At 37.2% G+C, this 22780-nt stretch overlaps 1 protein-coding gene and 1 long non-coding RNA gene across 4 annotated transcripts in view; one reads left to right on the top strand and one right to left on the bottom strand.

The window, feature by feature from the left end:
- Positions 1-22780, bottom strand: part of ABCB11 (ATP binding cassette subfamily B member 11) — a 124641-nt gene that overhangs the window by 31363 nt on the left and 70498 nt on the right. For all 3 annotated transcript variants that reach the window (XR_010344588.1, XM_021672504.2, XM_064382637.1), the window contains 4 exons: positions 21896-21998; positions 14796-14960; positions 524-628; positions 272-433 (listed from right to left, as the gene is read on the bottom strand). Coding sequence is in view for 2 of the 3 variants with exons in the window: in XM_021672504.2 (XP_021528179.2) it covers positions 272-433; positions 524-628; positions 14796-14960; positions 21896-21998 (535 nt within the window). In the remaining variant the exon portion in view is untranslated. The remainder of the gene's footprint in view (positions 1-271; positions 434-523; positions 629-14795; positions 14961-21895; positions 21999-22780) is intronic.
- The window catches only part of LOC135276984 (uncharacterized), a 41815-nt gene continuing 22397 nt past the window's right edge, over positions 3363-22780 (top strand). The window contains exons 1-3 of the long non-coding RNA XR_010344589.1: positions 3363-3867; positions 10385-10451; positions 15133-15201. This is a non-coding gene — a long non-coding RNA (uncharacterized LOC135276984). The remainder of the gene's footprint in view (positions 3868-10384; positions 10452-15132; positions 15202-22780) is intronic.

Genomic DNA, 22780 nt, shown 5'->3' with positions numbered 1-22780 from the left:
GAAATGAGTATTGGGAAAGCTAGACTCAGAGGAAATCCAAAACCTTGACAGATTTTGGTGCATGTCATACACTGATTCTGGGCACTGCCTAGGAGACACAGTGCTTTAGCTGCTGTTGGCAGTGTTAGAGGTGGTGGAAAAGGTGGCTTGAGGATATCCCAATCCCACTAGTTCCTGTTCCATAGGAAACATGCAGGTGATTGTCAGAATGCTCTAAGGAAAGAATGCCAATACCAGTTAATATACTTCTATTTTCCCTCCTATAGCTTACCCCTTGAACTTGGGAAGCATCTGTAGCAAGTCTTGTTGTCAATGCTCCAGGGCTATTTCTGAGGTCATCAAACCAGCCAATGTCTTGCCCCAACATTGCCCTGAAACCAAATTTACGTAGCCTTTTTGTTAGGAGCTCCCCAGATTTAGCAAAGGCATATCCCTAAAACATGAATAAGGAGATTTTAGAGACATGTTAATGAGAAAAAAGGAAAAATAACAAAATCACTTACTGAAAAATAACATTTCTTACCTGTAGAAATTGGGTGAAAAGAGATACACAGCCCATTGCTACAAAAAGTAGGCACACACCGTTGATTTGTGACCTTTGTTCCTCTTTATCAGGAAGTGCGAAAGTCTTAGAAAGACAGTAAGCAAGGAAGTAAGTTTATTATTATAAACAAAAGAAAAATAAAATACATTTAAATGTTTAAAATGGATTTTTCTTGCCATGTCATTTCCAAATTCATAAAATGTACAACACCAAGAGTGAACCCTAATGTAAGCTGTGGATCTGGGTGATAATGATGTGTCAATGCATGTTCATCAATTGCAGCAGATGTATCATTCTGGTGGGAGATGTTGATAACGGGGGAGGCTATACTTGTGTGGAAGCAGGGGTTATAGGAAATCTCTGTATCTTTCTCTAACTTTACTGTGAATCTAAAAGTTCTCTAAAAAAAAGGTCTTTTAAATAATGGTTTCACTTTAGACATGCTGGTAATTAAACCAAAGTTAGCTAAGAATATGATGACAATGCACCCTGTGGGGTGGAAAATCTGGTGGATGAAAACCAATGGTGATGACTAACAGAATTTTTGTCTTGTTTCTTTGCCTTTTAGGCAATCGTGTTGTTTTTTCATTGACAGAGATGAAAAGGATGATAAAATGACTTGAATCATTTAAGTAATAAAGCTGAGAAAGAAGGAAGAAAGGAAGGAAGGAAAGGAAGGAGGGAGAGAAGAAGGAAGAGAGGAAGGAAGGGAAGAAGGAAGAAAGTAAGCAAAGAGGGAGGGAATGTGAGGGAGTCAGAAAGAAAAGGGGGAAGGAAGGAAGGGAGGGAGGGAGGGAGGGAAAGACGAAATTGAGATCTGGAAATGTTATCTGGGACAGAACTCAAAGTAGTATTAACATTTTGACCTATGTTTTTCTCAATTACAAGAGGAAAGAAAAGATGACTTTCACTCAGGTAATTTGCCAGTTAATTAGTTTTATAGAACATACATCATTAAAAAAGAAACTATCAAAGCATTGACTGGCACTGTTTTAGGAGAGAAAGAAATTCATTCACCCGATATTGAGGTTGTTGTAACTAAATCACCAGCAGCTGAAACATTTTCCCACTCCCTAAAAAACTATAGCAATTGTTAGGGAGAGTTTTTAGTCTATAAACTGCACTCAAACATACTCTGAATTTACAGATATTTGTTCAAGTAACTGACTGAGGATCTCGTTGCAATATGAAAAATAAAAGAACATACTCCAATGACATTGCCTTGTGATGAAATGGATTTTGAGCATAACAGAACCTTTGTAATTCAGACAGGCGAAATAACTAGGAAGTTTGGAAGAAGTATGCATTAGAGAGCTATACAATGCATCTTTATTCATTTTCCTGAATTAATTTGAGTCATTAAAACAGTGTCAACAAACAGTTGCTCAAAGGAAACCATTTATTCAAAAATATTTACTAAGTACCTACTATTTGCCAAATAATTCTCCTTGGAAACAATATGTACTCTCCATTAACAAATCCTTTTTTTGTAAAGCAAAAGTAACCTGTTCAAATTATCACAAATTACAAAGTGGGTAGGAGGGGTTCTAAATTAATGAGATTTTACTATTTGTAGAATAAAGTTTCTAGGGCTTTCATGGTGCTTAGAACTGGTTAAAGCAGGTTCAGAAAACAGCACAGTAATTCTTCCCAGCATAGCATAACTCGTAAGTTTACAGAGTCTAAAAATTAAAGAATTTAAAGATATCTTTCAAGCTGGTTTTTAAAATCACTATACAAATACCCTGAAACCCCAAACTGCGATGTCACAATTTCCATTCCTTCTTAAGGTCAGTTTTTATAACTATGATCTATAGAACTGCAGATTTTCCTGTTTAACTCTTACAGATGGAAAATGAAGCCCAAAATGTCAAGTTTGTTCAAGTTCATTAAGCCAGTGGTTATTACTGAATAAGAAAATGCCTATTTTTTGGCTTCTGGTACGGTGGTTTTCTTCATGCTCTTTTGGCTTTTTGTATTACCTACCTTTTCAGTGTTAAAAAAAAAAAAGAAGAACACTTAGCTTATATTAAAATCCATACAACTGCCCAGTTCAAGATTGGGCATCTATCTATTTGTAATCTTTTTTCACAAAATTCTGCTCCACGAATTCTTGGTATATTCTTATTGTTGAAATGCAACCCAAAGGGCTATCCATCCATAAATTCCTCTGTTCTTTGACTAGCTGTAGTTTGGGTACACATCTTTGCCATTTTTTAATGGTAAGTTTGTTTAAGGAGAAAACTAACATTCATTCACCTGTTGCTAATGTACCACATGTCAAAATGCGTGGGTTGACCTGCTCTAACTTAAATTAGGAATTATGATTCTCAAAAGAACTCAGTGAGGTAAATTTTCTTGCTCCTTATACAGATGAGGAAAGTAAGTCTCATCAAGGATAAATCACTCACCCAAATGTATACAGATAACACAGAGTAGAGACCTACTACAAATCCAGAGCTGGCTGACTCTCACATCTATTTTTTTCCCAGCATGCTACATCCCAATTGCTGTGCTTGGAAATTGGCACATTTTCCACATCAAATAGACACAGGGAAAGTGAAGCAGATAAATTATGCCTTATGTGTATATTAAGGCTTAGCTAGATTGGCAACTGGGCTCCTAGAAAGGCCCAATCATTTGCTGGGTCCATTCCCACAGGGTGGTCTTAATACACCAAATGGGCATATTGTGCCCTTTAGGTATGTCAGAAGGAAAATAGAGCAATTAAAAACAGACTCACAATTATGCCCTGTGAGATGAAGCATCATGAGTTTACTAATGAACACATGATAATTATGCAAAGAGACAACCTACTTTACCAGAGAGGAAAAATAGTGGTTTGTTCAAGCATCATTCTCCTAGCAAATATAACCCTGTGAGAACATGAGTGATGAGCAGACTTTGGATTTTACCAGCTAGATGCTGCCTACTCTGGTTCTGCTGCCTCTAAGTGGGAAGCCCAATAACTTCCTCTCAGCCCATCTTAAGATTTCTGATTGTTGCCAGAAGACACACAGAGAATATCATCACCACCAATGACAGAGTGTTTGCTCAAGAAGAAGGACAGCAATTACAGTTGAAGTCTTTTTTTTTTAAATTGGCCATTTCATAGACCACTAGAGTTGGAAGATATCTTAGAGATCATCTTTGTAAATCCTTCATTTTATAGGAAATGGAGAACTGGAGAAGAGGTATGACGTGACCCCAGGGCACACAGGATGTAGTAAGTAACTAGAAGAGCCAGTTTCAGAAGAAAGATCTGCTGACAGGAAAGTCAGAACTCTCCACAGAGTTCCTATGAACAGTTTGGGTGGAGCTGGGTGAGTATACTATTTACTCTGCTTTTATAAGAGAGAAAGGAATAATCAGCAGAGAAGCTGACATTTTGGATTTCTTTTTAAAAGCAAACGTCCAGGACATAGGCTTTGATTCTTTCCGATCCAACCCTATTCCCTACACCTTCTACCCTAACATTGCTCAGTGAGATGCATTTCTCCAGCTCCTCCCTACATTCATGCCAGCTCTGTGCAAGCAACACACAAACACACAAGGATTTTCTTGTCCTCCTCTATGCCCAACAGTAGCTACAATGCCTGAAAAAAACTAGGTGGTAAATAAATACTTGTTGAATGATGGGTCGTTTTTTTTGTTCGTTTAATGTTTGTCTTCCTCACAGACTGAAAACTGGGGAAAGCACCATTAATTGGCACGCATTCACTAGTCCTCAGCAAGGTGTCTGTGGGAGGCAATCAATGCAGATCTGCTGAGGGAATAAAAGATGATTCACTTTATATTTGGATATTGTACCTACTAGGAAATCAAGAAGTATAAATTATTTCAAAGATTTTCAGGATAAAAGTTTATGGCACCACATAACCAGAAATTCAGTTAACCAAAGTTGAAGGTTTGGGTGTTTCCAATTCTCTACCTTTCTGAAATTAATGTGGTTTCTTCACTTACCACAAGGGGGCAATGCGAAAACTACAGTGGTGGCTGAGGCCCTCCTTACGCAATGGACTTGATTTTGTTTGAGGATTATCCAGGTTTTTCTATACAACTCATGCTTGTGGGGACATATTTATAGTCAGGAGAGGTGACGAGAGAGAAAGAAATGGAGGAACTAAAATATAAGCTTTCATCATTTACTAAGCAATGACAATGTGATATGTTGGCAAATTCTACAGACTAGGTTCAGGAAACCTGGGCTCTAGTCCTGGCTCCATCACTAATGGCAGTGTCACTTGGAACAAGTTAATAGTTCTAGGTTTCTTTCCTTGTTGGCCTCAAAGGTTTTATGTGTGTATGTGTGTGTGAATTTCAGCTAAGCAAACATGATCACATTTGTTTTAACTGCTTCTTTTTAAAAATTAACTTTAAAAATGTTTTGTACATTTAGGGGGTACAAGCACAGATTTCTTGCCTGCATATATTGCATAGTGGTGAAGTCTGGGCGGTGAGTGTGTCCATCAATAGGTAATTTTTCAACCTTTATCTCCCTCCCATCCTCCTACCTTTTGGAATCTCTAGTATGTATTATTCCATCCTGTATGTTCATTTGTACCCATTGTTTAGCTCTTACTTATAAGTGAGAACATGTGGCATTTGATTTTCTGTTTTTGAATGATTTCACTTAGGGTAATGACCTCCAGTTCTGTCCATGCTGCTGCAAAAGACAGGATTTTATCCTTTTCATGGCTGAGTAGTATTCCACAGTATACTATATTTTCTTTATCCAATCTTCTGCTTACAAAATTCTGTATGTTTGCTATTGAATAGTGTGGCAATAAATATATGTATGCAGGTATTTTTTTGGATATAATGACATCGTTCCCTTTGTATATGCCCATGTGATAGTTAATTCTGAGTGTCAACTTGATTGGATCGAAGGATACAAAGTATTAATCCCCTGGGTGTGTCTGTGAGGGTGTTGCCAAGGGAGATTAACATTTGAGTCAGTGGGCTGGGGAAGGCAGACCCACCCTTAATCTGGCGGGCACAATCTAATCAGTTGCCAGTGAATATAAAGCAGACAGAAAAAAACGTGAATGAGTGAGACTGGCCTAACCTCCCAGGCTACATCTTTCTCCCATGCTGGATGCTTCCTGCCCTTGAACATCAAACTCTAACTTCTTCAGTTTTGAAAACTCAGACTGCTATCCTTGCTCCTCAAGCTTGTTGTACCTTGTGATCATGTAAGTTAATACTTAATAAACTCATATATATACATATACATACACATATACATGTATATACACATCTACATATATACACTACATATATACACATATGTGTACACACATATACATATATGCACACATATACATATATGTATATATGTGCATATATATGTATACATGTATGTGTATATATGTGTATGTTAATACTTAACATATATACACATATATGTATATATATGAGTTTAAGTATTAACTTACATGATATATATATACATATATTTTATATATATTACTTTATATAATTAACTTACATGATATATATGTATATATACATATATATCCTATTAGTTCTGTCCCTCTAGAGAACCCTAATACAGACCAGTAGTGGGATTACTGAATGAAATGGTAGTTCTATTTTTAGTTCTTTGAGAAATTTCCATGCATAAAGGTTGTACTAAGTTACATTCTCATAAATGTAAATTTAATTAATTTACATTAATTGTACTGTAATCAATACATTACATTAATGTATAAGCATTCCTTTTTCTCCACATCTTTGCTAACATCTGTTGTATTTAGACTTTTTAATGATAGCTGTTCTGACTGGTGTAAAATGGTATCTCTTTGTGGTTTTAATTTACATCTCTCTGATGATTAGTGATGCTGAGCATTTTTTCATATGTTTGTTGGCTGCTTGTATGTCTTTTTTTGAAAAATAACTGTTCATGTCCTTCATCCACCTTTTAATGGAATTATTTGGTTGTTGCTTGTTGAGTAAGTTGAGTTCCTTATAGATTCTGAATATTAGCCCTTTGTTGGATATAATGTTTGTAAATATGAATTTTCTCCAATTGTGTAAGTTGTTTATTTACTCTGATGACTGCTTCTTTTGCTGTGCAAAAGCTTTTTAGTTTCATTAAGTCCATTTGTCTATTTTTGTTTTAGTTGTGCTTGCTTTTGAGGACTTTGTCATAAATTCTTTGCCTAGGCAAATATCTAGAAGAATTTCCTAGGTTTTCTTCCAGTATTTTTATAGTTTCTGATCTACGTTTAGGTGCTTTTTCTATCTTGAGTTAATTTTTGTAAACAATGAGAGGTATGGGTCTAGTTTCTTTCTTCTGCATACTGCTATTCAATTTTTCCAGCACCTTTTATTGAGTAGAGTGCAATTTCTCCAATGCATATTTTTGTCGACTTTGTCAAAGATAATTTGGTTTTAGGTATGTGGCTTTCTTTCTGGGTTCTCTATTCTGTTCCATTGATCTATGTGTCTATTTACATACCTCTGTAGTATAATTTAGTCAAGTAAGATGATATCTTTAACTTTCTTCTTTTTGCTTAGGATTGCTTTGGCTATTAGGGCTCTCTTTTTGGTTCCATGTGAATTTTAAAATTGTTTTTTCTAATTCTGTGAAAAATGACATGGGTAATTTGATAGGGATTGCAATGAATCAGTAGATTGCTTTGGGAAGTATGGTCATTTAAATGATCTTAATTCTTCCAATCCATCAGCATGGGATGTTTTTCCATTTGTCTGTGGCATGTATGATTTCTTTTATCAGTGTTTTGTGGTTCTCCTTAGAGAGATCTTTCACCTCCTTGATTAAATGTATTCCTAAGTATTTTTTGTAGCTACTGTAAATGGGATTACCTTCATGATTTGGCCCTCAACTAGATCAATATTGGTGTATAGAAACACTATTAATTTCTGTACATTAATTTTATATCCTTAAACTTTACAGAATTCATTTACTAAATTTAAGAGTTTTTGGTGAAGTCTTTAGGGTATTCTAGATGTAATATTATATCATCAATACATAGGGATAATTTAGCTTCCTCTTTTCCAATTCACGTGCCTTTTATTTTTTTCTCTTGCCTGATTGCTCTGCCTGATTACTCCCAGTACTATGTTAAATAAGAACGGTGAAAATGGGCATCCTTGTCCCAATTCTTAGAACTCTTTCAGCTTTTCCCCATTAAGTATGATGTTGGCTGTTGGTTTGTAATATATGGCTTTTGTTATGTCAAGGTTTGTTCCTTCCATGCCTAACTTGTTGAGAATACTTATCGAGAAGGAATGATGAATTTTGTTGAATGTTTTTTCTGCATCTATCAAAATTATTATATGGTTTTTCTCCTTAATACTGTTTATGCGATATATCATGTTTAGTGCTTTGCATATGTTGAACCATCCTTGCATGCCTGATATAAATCCCACCTGATCATGGTGTATTATCCTTTTGATGTGCTCTTGGATTTAGTTATTTTGTTAAGGATTTTTACATCTATGTTTATCAGAGATACTGGTCTATAGTTTTCTGTTTTTGTGATGTCCCTGTCTGGTTTTGGTATCAGGTGATATTGGCCTTGTAGAATGAGTTAGGGAGAATTCCCTCCTCTTTGATTTTCTGAAATACCAGGAGGATTGGTATTAGTTCTCTGAATGTTTGGTAGAATTCAGCTGCAAATCCTTCTGGTCCTGGGTTTTTCTTTTTTTGTTAGGAATTTTTTTATTACTGACTCAATCTTGCTACTCATTATTGGTCTGTTCAGGTTTTCAATTTCTTCCTGATTTAACATTGGTAGGTTGAATGTTTCTAGGAATTTATCTATTTTCTCTAAATTTTCCAGTTTAGTTGTTCATAATAGTCTGTGATAATCTTTTGTATTCCTGTGATATCTGTTATAATGTCTTCTTTTTCATTTTTGATTGTGTTTATTTGAATCTTCTCTCTTCTAGATTAGTCTAGCTAGCAGTTTATCAATTTTATCTTTTGAAAGAAATAATTTTTTTTTTTGCTTCATTGCTCCTTTGTATTTTTTTGTTTCTATTTTGTTTAGTTCTGCTTCAGTCTTTGTTATTTCTTTTCTTCTGCTAACTTTGGGTTTGGGTTGTCGTTTTTCTAGTTTCTTGAAGTGCAATGCTAGGTTGTTAATTTGTAATCTTTCTACTTTTTAATGTGGACATTTAATGCTATCAGCTTCCCACTTAGCACTGCTTCTGCTGTATCCCACAGGTTTTGGATGTTGTGTTTTCATTTTACTCATTTAAAACTTTCTTCTAATTTCCATCTTAATTTCTTCATTGACCCAGTGATTGTTCAAGAGCATGCTGTCTAATTTCCATGTATTTGTATCGTTTCCAAAGTTCTTCTTGGTATTGATTTCTAGTTTTATTTCACTGTGGCCTGAGAATATACTTGATATGGCTTCAGCTTTTTAAAAAATTCATTAAGACTTGTCTTGTGACCTAATATCTGGTCTATCTTGCAAAATGTTCCACATGCTGATGAAAAGAATGTAGTTGTTGGGTAGAATGTTCTGCAAATGTCTGTTAAGTTTGGTTTAAAGTCCAGTTTATGTGCAATGTTTGTTTGCTAATTTTTTCTGACACAATGATCTGTCTAGTGTGTGAGTGGGTCTTAAATTCTCCACTATTACTGTATTGCCCTATCTTTTTTTAGTTGTGCTTATATTTGTTTTCTGAATTTGGGTACTCTGATTTGGATTCATATATATTTAAGATTGTTATATCCTTTTGTTGAATTGATCATTGTATAATTACCTTCTTTGTCTCTTTTTTTCTATTTTTGATTTAAAGTCTGTTTTATCGGATATAAGTATGGCTATTTTTGCTCAGCTTTGGTTTCCATTTGCATGGAATATCTTTTTATGCCTCACTACTCTCAAGTCTATATATGTCTTTATGAGTAAGGTGAGTTTCTTGTAGTCAGAATTTAGTTGGATTATATTATTTTATTCATTCCACCAATCGGTATTTAAAAGTGGACCATTTAATCCATTTACATTTGTGAAAGAAAAATATCTTGGTTCTTCCAAATTACTAAGCTAAAGGGAAAAGTCAAGAGGGGAACTGCTTAGGGCAAACCTGCCTCACATTCTATTCAAAGTCACCCCTCTACTCACTGAGATAAATGGATATCTGATTGCTTCCTTTGGAGAGGCTAATCAGAAACTCAAAAGAATGCAACCATTTGTCTTTTATCTACCTATGACCTGGAAGCCCCCTTCCTGCTTTGAGTTGTCCCACCTTGCCTTTCCAGACCAAACCAATGTTCATCTTATATATATTGATTGATGTTTCATGTCTCCCTAAAATGTATACAACCAAACTGTGCTGTGACTGCCTTGGGCACATGTCATCAGAACCTCCAGAGGCTGTCATGGGTGCACATCCCCAACCTTGGCAAAATAAACTTCCTAAATTAACTGAGACCTGTCTCAGATATTTGGGATTCACAAATTCAAGGTTAATATTGATATGTTAGGCTTTGTTCCTGTCATATTACTGATTATTTTCAAGTTGTTTCATAAATTGTTTCCCTCTTTTTCTCTCTCTTTTTTTTTGTCTTTGTGGTTTGATTAATTTCTGTTATGCCATTTTTTTCTCTTCCTCTTTGTGTGATTATTTTATATAAACTGTGAATTTTATATTTCCATGTGTTATTGTGATGGTGAATAATGACCTTTAGTTTCTATGTTTAAGACCTCTTTGAGCATTTCTTGTAGGTCCAGTCTAGCGGTGACAATTTCTCTTAGTGTTTGCTTGTTGGGGAAGAGCTTTATTTCTCCCTCACTTATGAAGCTTATTCTGGCAGAATACAAAATTCTTAGCTGACAGTTTTTTTTTTCCTTTCAGCACTTTGAAAATTCCATCTCATTCTCTTCTGGCCTGTAAGGTTTCTGTTGAAAAGACTGCTATTTAGGTGAGTAGATGCTTTACTCTTCCTAATTTAAAAATTCTTTCTTTTACTTTTATTTTAGACATTCTGAACATAATATGTAATGGTGAATTCCTTTTTGCAATGTGTTTGCCTGGAGATCACTGGACTTCCTGAACTGGATGTCTAACACTCTTCATAGACTTGGGAAGTTCTTATTGATAATTTCCTTAAATACGTTTTCTAAATTTTTGATTGCTTTTCCCTTTCAGGAATACTGATAATTCATAAGTTCAGTCACTTTATTTAGTCCAAATTCAGTCACTTTATTTAGTCCAAGACTTCTCAAAAGCTTTGATTATTCTCTTTATTTTTTTCCCATATTTTGTCTGTCTGTATTATTTCAAAAGACGTGTTAAAGTTCTGAAATTTTTACCTCTACTTGGTCTAGTATATGATTTAAGCTTTAAAGTGTATTTTGTATTTCCTTCAATAAATTTTTTAGTTCCAGAATTTCTGCTTATATTTTTAAAAATATATTTATCTCCTTGGTAAATTACTCATTCATGTCCTGAATTGATTTTCTAATTTATTTCTATTGGTTTTCAGATTTTTCTTGCATCTTATTGAGTATCTTTAAAAATCAATATTTTAAATTATTTACTTGGCATTTCAAGAAATTTTTTTTGATTGGTATCTGTATTAAACCATTCTCACACTGCTATACCAGAGACTGGGTCATTTCTGAAGAAAAGAGGTTTATGACTCACAGTTCCATGTGGCTGGGGAGAACTCAGAAAACTTACAATCATGGTAGAAGGAAAAGAGGAAGCAAGGCACATCTTCATATGGCCAAAGCAGGAGGAAGAAAACATGAAAAGGGAAGTGCTATACACTTTTAGCAGATCTTGTGAGAACTCATTCACTATCATGAGAACAGCAAGGGGCAAATCTTCCCCCATGATCTAATCACCCCCCACCAGGTCCCTTCTTCAACATGTGGAGATTACAATTCAACATGAGATTTGTGTGGAGACACAGAGCCAAACCATATCATTCTACCCCTGATGTCTCTAAACGCACATGTCCTTCTTACATTTCAAAACACAATCATGCCTTCTCAAGAGTCCCCTGTCTTAACTAATTTAAGCATTAACTCAAAAGTCTAAGTCTCATGTCTCATCTGAGACAAGGCAAGTCCCTTTCACCTACGAGCCTGTAAAATTAAAAATAAGTTAGTTTTATGTCTTTATGGGTAAGGTGTACCCAAGGTACAATGGGGGTACAGGCATTGGGTAAATTCTTCTGTTACAAAAGGGAGAAATTGGCCAAAACAAAGGTGATCCAGGACTCACACATGTCCAAAACCCGGCAGGGCAGTCATTAAACCTTAAAGCTCCAAAATAATCTCTTTTGACTCCATGTCTCACATCAAGGCCACACTGATACAAGGGGTGGGCTCTCAAGGCCTTGGGCAGCTCTGCCTCTGTGCCTCTGCAGGGTACAGACCCCAGAGCTGCTTTCAGGGGCTGAAGTTGAGTGCCTGTGGCTTTTCCAGGTGCAGGGTGCAAAATCTCAGTGGATCTACCATTCTGGAGTCTGGAGGATGATGGCCCTCTTCTCACAGCTCCACTAGGCAGTCCTCCAGTGTGGACTGTGTGTGAGGGCTCCAACCCCACATTTCCCCTCTGAACTTCCCCTCCAACCCCATATTTCCCCTCTGTACTACCCTAGTAGAGGCTCTCTATGAGAACTCTGCCCGTGCAGTAGACTTCTACCTGGACATTCAGGCATTTCCATACAACCTCTGAAATCTAGGCAGAGGCTCTCAAACTTCAAATCTTGCCTTCTGTGCATCAGCAGGCCCAATATCATGTGGAAACTGCCAAAGCTTGGGGCTTACACACTCTAAAGTGGTGGTCCGAGCTGTACCTTGGCCCCTTTTAGCCATGGCTGGGTGTTGGAGTGGCTGGGATGCAAGGCACCATGAACTGAGGCTGCATAGAGCAGTGGGGCCCTAGGCCTGGCCCACAAAACCATTTCTCATCTCCTAGGCCTCCAGGCATGTGATAGGAGGGGCTGCTGTGAAGGTTTCTGAAATGCCCTGGAGGCATTTTCCCCACTGTCTTGACTATTAACCTTTGGATCTTCTTAAGCAAATTACTGCAGCCTTGAATTCCTCCCTAGAAAATGGGTTTTTCTTTTATACCGCATGGTTAGGCTGTGAATTTTTCTCAACTTTTATAATCTGCTTTCCTTTTAAATATAAATTCTAGTTTCAGGTAATTTCTTTGTTTATGCAAATGAGATAGGCTTTTAGAAGCAGACAGGCCACATCTTGAATGCTTTGCTGCTTAGAAATTTCTTCCACCAGATATCATCTCTCTCAAGTTCAAAGCTCCACAGATTTCTAGAGCAGGGGCACAATGCTGCCAGTCTCTTTAATAAAGCATAGCAAGAGTGACCTTTACTCCAATTCCCAGTAAGTTCCTCATCTCCATCTGAGACCTCCTCAGCCTGGACTTCATTGTCCATATCACCATGAGCATTTTGATCAAAACAGTTCAACAAGTTTCTGGGAAGTTCCAAGCTTTCCCTCATCATTCTCTCTTCTTCTGATCCCTCCAAACTGTTCCAATGTCTGCCTGTTACCCAGTTCTAAAGTCACTTGCACATTTTCAGGTGTGTTTATAGCAATGCCCCATCAGTTGCTTGTTCCAATTTTTTGAATTTGCTTTTGCAGGAGACCATTTTTTCCTGAATATATGTATGTTGTTGATTAAGATGCTTCGGCTTTGATTTTGGGTTCATACAGTAGTGTGATCTTTGTATAATTCTACTCTGAGTCTGTTCAAGACTCAGTCTCAACAGTAGCCCACAAGAAGGTGGCAGGGACCCTCCCAAGGCTGATGGGAGTATCTAGTCTCCTCTCTCCCTCCCTAAAGCAGTGCAGAGGCAGCACATGTCTGTCTATCCTTGGTATCTAGGCTCTCAAAATGATGCCTGGCTGAGGCTGCTCCAGGATCAGATGCCTGTGTGATTCTGTGTGGTTTTTCCCTTCTGGAGCAACATCTCTGTGCAATCTTTAGGCAGCTCTTCATGTCAGGCACAAGACTCTAGTGGTTCAAGGATTTATCCCATGGCCAAGATTGTAAAAGCCCATTTTGGAGCCCTGGGGGTTTCTCTATTATTGTTTGCCCATATACAAAAGACTCTTGTGGCTCTCAAGCAGTCCCTAACTAGGTATCCTGCTTTGAATCCTCTCCTTTCTTATTCTTGGTGATTTCCATCACTTCTTTGGTGAATCCTAATATTCTAGCCCAGATGATCTATTTTAGACCTGGTTGTTTAAAAGTTTGCAGTCTTCCCCCTTCGCCCTCTCTTCCTCCTGCTTTGGCCATGTGAAGACTTGCCTTGCTTTCCATTTACCTTCTGCCATGATTGTGAGTTTCCTGAGACTTCCTCAGTCCTGTGGAACTGTGAGCCAATTAAATGTAAATCTACTTACTATTCTGATTCCTCTTCATGGAGAGACACATACTATCTACATCTAGTCAGCCATGTTTCAGTACTGTTTCCATGATCAAATTTTAATAACTGATCTTGCAATGGAAGATTTTACCAGAACTTGGCTCTATAGTTACACTGGCTGAATTTGAATCCAAACTCCACCACTTGCTATCCTAAGTTCTCGGTGCCTTGGTTTGCTCCTTTGTAATATAGGAATAACAAGAATACCTACCTTAGATGGTTATTAGTAACCTTAAATGAACTATTACACATAAAGTGCTTAGATATTACCTAATAAATGTTCATAGTTATGACTCTAACAATAAAGTCAGATAGAGAATATAAGAAATTCTAGGAAGTGAAAAATTGCAATAAGCTTATTTTTCATTCATGCTTCATTTACTTCCCTCTTTCTTTTTCGCTTCTTATCCACATTCCTATTTCAATGGTACACTCAATAGAGAACTATACATCAAACACTAACACCTGCTATGTAAGTTAAACTTTGTACCTCTGCTGTTCAAGATCAAAATTTCCCTAAAATCCTTTTGCATTATTCAGTGAATCCACTTTGCATTTTGATTCGGTTTGATGTGCATAACTAGATAAATTACCCTCTTCTAACACAAAATTTTCAGTGACAGTACCATTTTTTTTTAGGGTGCGATGATTCTGAGTGCCCTGGCAACCCGAATGAGAGTGTACAACTTTGCCTTCTTACCTTCTGTGTGATGGAGACTGGGGGAATTTTTCATTATTTAGAGATGAGAAAAATGAGCTAACAGAAAAGAGCTAAATACTTTGAAACAAGAGCTGACTTATCAAAATAAGAAAATAAAAAGCATGAGAAGAAGTAAGCTAGTCCAGCTGTGTACTTACCCCAAGAATCTGGCTGAATAAAAAGGCATAGAAGGGTGTGACTGTCCCATTCACAGCTGCACCCACAGACCCTGCCACCATGTAGGGCCATTCTGGAGCATTGAATTTCAGAATCCTCCTAACTGGGGCAGGTTCAACTTCTTCCTGCACAGGAATGTCCTTGTCCTTGAGCAGAGAGAAGGTTATATTAATCATCCAAATGTACTCAAGACATTTTGCATGTACTCTTTTATTATACAGCAGATCCTTTGGCATTCACAGATTTAAGAGTCATAGTTTGATTGGTTCTGAGTGAACTCAAAGGTCTATGGGATGTGGTGGTTTGTTATTTTTCAAGGTGCAACTTTGAATGAAACCACTGCGGTAGCTTGAATGAAAACTGAACTGAGGAAATACTCATCTGAAGGTGAGTTTATAGTTCTCATTTCATGATCACATGTGTATTAACTCTCAGAGAGTAATAAATATGTTGGATCTTGGAGAAAACTCCCATAAAAAAGAAAACCTTTGCTATGGTTGTATTTATACCTGTGAAGACTTGTGAAAATTTCAATGTTTTTTAAAAAATGTCAAGGTTCTATAATGTAGTAACTGGCTAAAGCTCTAAGGCAGGCCAGGATAGCTGAAATAAGACAAAATAATTTTTTAAATGTATTAAGTGGTGTTAACAGTTATCATTGACATGTTTTCAGTAAGGTTTTCCTGTGTTAGTACCCAGAGGTAGTAAGTAGTACTCCATTTGGCTTTCTAAATTGCACATTTTTTTTTTTTTGATACGGAGTTTCGCTCTTGTCACCCAGGCTGGAGTGCAATGGCACAATCTCGGCTCACCGCAACCTCCGCCTCCTGGGTTCAGGCAATTCTCCTGCCTCAGCCTCCTGAATAGCTAGGATTACAGGCATGCGCCACCATGCCCAGCTAATTTTTTGTATTAGTAGAGACGGGGTTTCACCATGTTGACCAGGATGGTCTCAATCTCTTGACCTCATGATCCACCCGCCTCGGCCTCCCAAAGTGCTGGGATTACAGGCTTGAGCCACCACGCTCGGCCCTCTAAATTGCACATTATCTTCTCACAGAGTGTGACACCAGGCTGGCATAGGTTGCCTAGAGCATTCATTTGCACTGGCTCCCCAACCCAACCCCCAGTTCCCACAAGGCAGTGCAAAGAGGGCCAGATGATACCAACTAATGAAGTGAGCGTTTTAAACAAGAAGAATTCATCTTGTTTAAAATGAGTGAACATTCATCAGCATTTCCCTACTCTGATCTCTTTAGTTGCCATTAAAGTCAGAGCTAGTGAATTTTATCCTCTCGAAGGCAAATATTATATATGGAACTCCATCATGTTTTTGGGCCATCATTTTTCCTTGCTGTGGATATTACTCATGCTTGATCTTAAGGGTAATTTATTTACTAATTTGTTAAATTTATTACCCACTTCATTTGAGAAAGGATTTTAGGTAGCTTCTATAGATTTATATTGATTTTTAAAACATTTTCTATTAACATTTACTATAGCTTATTGACTATAGCAAAATTGACTATAAAGCTTAATTAGTGCTCTCTTTCATTGACATAGTAATTTACTCTTTAGGGAGCTGAACAGCAGGGATAGACAACAGCAAGGATCTTCAAAAGCTTTCCCTTTGTTTACAAAGTCAAAGACTACATTCAATTTAAATGAAAGCCTGGTGTCATACCCATTTCATTACAGTTGTAAGTCAAATAAAAGGAGGAAGGCAACTTGGGCTGGTGATGAATTTGGTACTGCCTCCACTTCAGGTTCTCTCTTGGCCTGCTCTCACCATTTGTGCTTTGTCATCACTGCTCACTCATGCACCAGGTCCTGCTGTTCAATTATTTTACCTGTGACGGCTTACTAGCTCTAGGCAACCTATGCCATAAAGGAAGAAGGGTGCCTGGGAAATCGTGAGTATAATAGGCATAGAAATAATGGAGTTCTTGGATAAGCCCCATGTGGCTACCAGTAAAGTATATCACCAACTGCTCTAGCTCTCTGGACCTCAGTCATTTCATCCTTAAAATGAGAGACTTGGACCAAGTTATCCTGGGGAGACAATCTCTCTGGGTCTTCCATGTTTCTGCACATCTTGTGAACAGAGGCATTGACTGCCTTCATTCAGATTATGTTTTCAAGGGTGTTTGTATAGCAAACGGTTTTGGAGGACAAAGAAGGTGTCTTCATCCCAAGTGAAGTGCAAACCTTACTGCCCCCATCTGCCCATTATGAAAGAGTTGGGCTTCTCAAGCCTGGGATTCCTCTCGTTTAAAACACTCACTTCTTTAGTTGGTATCATCTGGCCCTCTTTGCACTGCCTTGTGGGAACTGGGGGTTGGGTTGAGGAGCCAGTGCAAGTGCTGAACACTGGCTACTGCTATTGCAATGAGTAATAAAGTCCTTTCAGGGTGCTCGTGTGACAGAGCAAGACTGTGTCTCCAAAAGAAAGAATATGAACACTGTGATTCAGGATGCTCATGTATTCTGCCAGCATCATGAAATTGTGTCAGACTAACTGAATAGCTAGCAATAGAGCAAAATATTCCAACCCTTCACTGTTCCAGACAGTGGTTGGCATCCAGATTTGGATGCTCTCAGACTCATGTGAGATGATGACTGAAAAACCAGATTCCTGGATCATGTCACCAGAATTCCAATTTAGTAGGCCTAACTCTGAATCTCTGTCTTGAAAAATACTCCTCAGGTAATTCTGGTAACCAAAGTTCAGTTTGTGAGAACCCCAGGAGTATACGATCTCCAAGGATCCTCCCATCACTAAATGGCTAGGATCTATAATGTAGGTTTTAGATGTGTCAGCTTCTCTGTATGTACCATCAAAGGGTACGCTTGGGAACTTATGAAGACTGTTAGCACTCATTAAATTCTGCCAGCTTTCTTGTGACACTGAACACCAGCATTTCCTGGAACCACTGCCCCACAGGATGGTCTACCCACAGCCTGACATCATAGAAATTTTCCCAACCTTCTGATACCTGAAGGTATCCTTAATCCTAAACAACACCACTTAGGACTTCTAAAAGCAACGTAAAGTAATTCTTGTGGTTTTCATTCCAAAAGAAACTAACAAGAAATACAAATTAATTAATCGGAATAATTTTATTTGGTTCCTCTACACTAAAAGTTCGACTCTAATACCCCCCCAAAATGCAGCTGTCAAGCTTGAATGATGCAAAAACTAGAAAATCTGTCCCTAAATATCAGACTGTGCTTGCATTTTATTTGATTTTTCCACTAAAAGAACAGGAGAAGAATAAAAGAAAACAATAAAAAAATAACTAAAGGCATTCTGTAAAGAAATATTTTCCCTCTGATTTTGTAAAACTAAATATAAAGAGAAGATTAATAAATTAACTGCAAATTGTAACTCATAGAGAGGCAAAATCATAAAATTTGTATGTGTTTCCCTGTAACTTTATTGTAGCACTGGCAGGTCGCATAGCACTTTAAAAAAATCATATGTAAAGAAATACCTGTCAGTAACTCCATAGTAGGGAGAGTAACAGTAGCTCTTGTTCATCTTTGCATCCCCAGTACATTACATGGCACTTCATAGTGTGCAACCAATGTTTATGGGATAAAAGAATGAATGAAATTTTTATGTCCATGGTGCATACATGCAACAAGACATTTACTTAAAATTGCTCATCTACTATGATGCATTCATAGTTCAATGCTAGACACTGGGCTTTTCTCAGTTTCCTTTCTTACATCTTCTGTGTAGGCCAGAGGAAAAAATAACCTCTGACTTAAATCTTAGGTCCTGCTTTCTATAGATTGTTACACTGGCTTCTGCATTCCATTCAATAGAGGTCTCCTGTCCTAATAATAACTTTAAGATTTGATGATAAAAAGTGGTAACTATGACAAAGGAGCAGAGATTTTTCAAACGAACTAATACTAATAGCCATTTTTATGGGTCCCATCTCTGTCTTACCTTAACCAATGTCTAAATCCTATCCTATTTGTTATCTGTGATGTAGTTATAGATGTCTAATATTTGATTCTGACTTGATCTCATACATTTCTGCCTGGTTTTTTAGTTTCACTGAAAGAGATGCCTAAATATTTCAGGTGAAATATTAGGAAAACCCATGTTAGCCTGTGGATTTCCCTAATCCTAAACTTAATGTTGTCAACCTTGTAACTAACATCTGACCCCATTTACAGGAGCTAAGAGTACCATTTGGGGAGCAGGGAGAAATGAGTGTAGTCTTATCTCTGTCAACAACTAACCATGAGACCTTGGGTGAAAACACAGACTTCTCAGGAAACAATTCTAAGTTTCAGAGTCAATACTTCAGAACACCACAAGGTGGAGGTAACTTCTTTGTGTAAATCGACCTTTAGCCTCATAAGAGATTTCCCAATCTACAGAAGGTAAGGTTAGGCCTTTTCCATCAATATGAGAAAAAAAAAAGGACTTCACCAACACTTGGGCTTATGGAATTTAGTTAACTATTAAAATATTTTAAAATACCAAAACTCAGCAACATTTTACCCATGCAATGTTACTCGAGATTAGAAATTTCATAAATTGGCCGGGTGCAGTGGCTCACGCCTGTAATCCCAGAACTTTGGGAGGCCAAGGTGGGCGGATCACCTGAGATAGGGAGTTCAAGTCCAGCCTGACCAACATGGAGAAACTCCATCCCTACTAAAAATACAAAATTAGCCAGGTGTGGTGGCGCATGCTGGTACTCCCAGCTACTTGGGAGGCTGAGGCAGGAGAATTGCGTGAACCCAGGAGGTGGAGGTTGTGGTGAGCTGAGATTGGGCCATTGCACTCCAGCCTGGGCAACAAGAGTGAAACTCCATCTCAAAAATAAAAAATCATAAGTCAAATTTTATTAACCCCTTTCCATTGTTTTCTTTTCAAAAATCAATAATTTTTTTAATATAAAGGACTAATAAAATTATCATACAAACTAGTGGTATTAATATGAGACTGTTTCCCTTTGGAGCTTTAGTATAATCACATTGGCTCCCCTGTAATTTTTTTTTCCTCATGTTCTATCTTCCTTAACTAGAGAGAATATAAAGTCACATCTTTTAAAAAATGTATGCTGGTCTACATTTAATCGGGCTTAATTTTTCTATTCTACATGTATAATGCTGACTAGTAGAACACAATATGAAACATTTTAATCTCTGTAAAACAAGCTCCTATATTTGATTTAGATTTTCTTTTACTTAAATGGCTCCCTCCTGAGTTGTTCCTACATCAAGAGGGCTCTATAGGAATCTTATCTCCAGAGGTCCAGGGAATGTGATGGTCCCCTGCACCTATGCTAGGCCCCCTACCAGCTTGAACAACAACAATAAAAAAAAGTCAGATTTTCCTTCCCTCCATTCCTCCCTCCTTTGTTTCCATCCTTTCTTACTTTTACCTTCATTGCCAAACATTTACCAGAAACTAGAAAAAATTAAAATGTAAAAATTAAAATGATCGGTATTGTTATGGTTCAGTAGAAATGTCAATGTAGCGTTTGGTTCTTTCTCCCTTGAAGCTCTAGTAAACTCCTGTTCTTATATAATATCTGTTATAGTTATTTGTGGCAGCAGCGTGGACTTAACGAAACAGCTATTTCTGGAACTAGAAGAGCAGTTGAGTCTGCAATGGCAGGGTGCAGTAAGAAACTATGCTTGCTAAATGTGTTTTCACTCAGTGTGACTCATCCTGCTGCTCCTGAAAAAGAATCTTCTATGGAATTTATTTAAACTGTCTATTAGAAATTGAGACCTCTCTTTATTCACTATTAATACATTAAAAACAAAAAAGAACCCAATCACTCCTTTTGTCATTTCTTAAGGTCATAAAGAGTACTCTACTTTTTTCCAAATTTGTCCATTGTGAACCAATGTTTATAATTATGACCTAGTGGATTCACTAGGTCGTAATTATATGTTGGAATTTTATTTAAGACAGTTTGAAATTACATCACGCATAATGGATGTGCTTGTAATTAAATGTTGGAATTTTATTTAAGACAGTTTGAAATTACATCACGCATAATGGATGTGCTTGTAATTAAAAAATTCTCCGACTTATTTGCTTTGATAAATCTTGCAGTTTGGGTTGTATTTTATTGTAGAAATTCAATTTTTCATTCTAGTTTTTAAAATCTCCTGATGCCTTACTAAGTGCAAGATACCGGGTTAGGTGACCAAGTTGATTCAAACACAAATAAGATGTATCACTAACTTTAAGATGCTTATAATTTAGAAAGGGGATAAGTCAACATGACTTCGAATAAGGCTTAATAAAAAAATTGCCATGAAAATTCTCTAATGAAGGGTGATAGGGGAATGAACGTGAGAGTATCAGGGCTGGCATGTAATGGGCGGTAATGAGGAAAGGCTTGGAGAAGAATGGGTGGTCTCTTTATGAGAAAATTAGACAATACCCACAATAGCAGGACACCCGCATCCTTATGGAGAAATTGCACATTGCTATACATGCTGCTTCCCCTCCTAGCACTTTAATTTTTATGCTATTTTGAATTATGTTATTAAAACCATTATGAAACTATGAAATCAACAAATGTCCATGAAACCTAATTGGCCTCCATTAATTCAAATATTTTGATAACTTGTAATAAGGGCTAGCCTATTCAAATACCTTTATTGATCAAGGTATTTGCTGAATACCAAAATTATTGTAATTTAAGAAAGAGATTTTAAAATTTGAGAAAAAAGTTTTTAGGTATTCTTGACAACTTTTATAAAAGGATTTCTACATATGAGAAAATAATCTGCTAAGTAGATATAATTCACACATTCAGTGTGTTAGACTAGTTTGTCTTAGACTCTTAATTAACCCTTAGAAGTCCAGTTTTCATTATCTTGCATTATTAAAAGTAATCAATTAGTTAATCTGCATTAAAAATATTGTGTAAAATTTAGAGTTTTCAATAGGTCTTAATGTTCTGTCTTTTAGTCTGACTTGAAACACTGGCAGACATATATCTAGAAAACTCATATTCTCAGGCTGAAAGGTTACACAACAGTCCCCAGGAGAGACTTCTTCCATTCCCCACTTAAGCACTTGATGCCTGACCTTTCTGTCTTCTTCATAAGTCGACTTATTGTCTACAACAGCTAATGGAGGTTCATGCACAAGGTAAGAAAGCTGAGACTTGGAGCGTTGCCGGATGGAAGCTCTGTAAATAAACAGAAAGATGGAACAGTGTAGACTGTGGCCAGATTGGAGCAGGATCAGCTAGTGTTCAAGTTTACATCTCATATGTCAAACAAACAGAAATGTTTGATAGGTCACATGGTAACCAGGTAAGGGAGCTTGCAGGTTAGGTTGGGCAGAACTATTATTAGGGCAGAGTTAATCAGGTTGGTTGCTCTGGGCCCTAAGCTCTTGCAAGCATTGGACCCAGATTCAGAGTGCAACCAGGGAGGGAGAAAGAGAAAGGGAGCACAGTTGTCCTACTAGTTCATCCAAAAACCACCTAAGGCTCCAATGCTTTCTAAACCCACATACTTCTGCCAATTGCTGCCTTGGCAACAGTCTATTTCCTTTACCTTCCTTCTGGCTTAGATTGTGGTCTTGATCTCTTTCTCTCTCTCTCTCTCTCATACCTGACATGTTCACTTTTGCATGATGCCACACGGATACAAATGATATGAGGAAATAGGGCCTCTGATGAGATTTTTCTCCAGGCTAAATACTACCCCTAGAGATGCATGAATGAGTATCTTGGTTGAAATATAATTTAGCTTAATGTGTTAATTCATTTATTCGTTAATTCAACAGAGGCTTATTGGGCATCTACAACACAGAAACCAATGCCAAGTGATGTTGGGGACACAAAGACTAGCCAATGACAGACTTCTCCTTCAAAAAGTTTAAATTTTATAGAAGATGCCTGTACCACGCCCTGATGTAAAAAAGAATGTAGTAAGTGCTATTTGGCAGGTTTGAATAAAGAGT

The sequence above is a fragment of the Aotus nancymaae genome, unplaced genomic scaffold (genome assembly GCF_030222135.1).
Source record: "Aotus nancymaae isolate 86718 unplaced genomic scaffold, 86718_ANA_hifiasm-v0.15.2.pri h1tg000029l, whole genome shotgun sequence".
NCBI lineage: Eukaryota > Metazoa > Chordata > Mammalia > Primates > Aotidae > Aotus > Aotus nancymaae.
The sequence above is the reverse complement of the archived record's forward strand: the minus strand, read 5'-3'. Positions and strand labels throughout refer to the sequence as shown.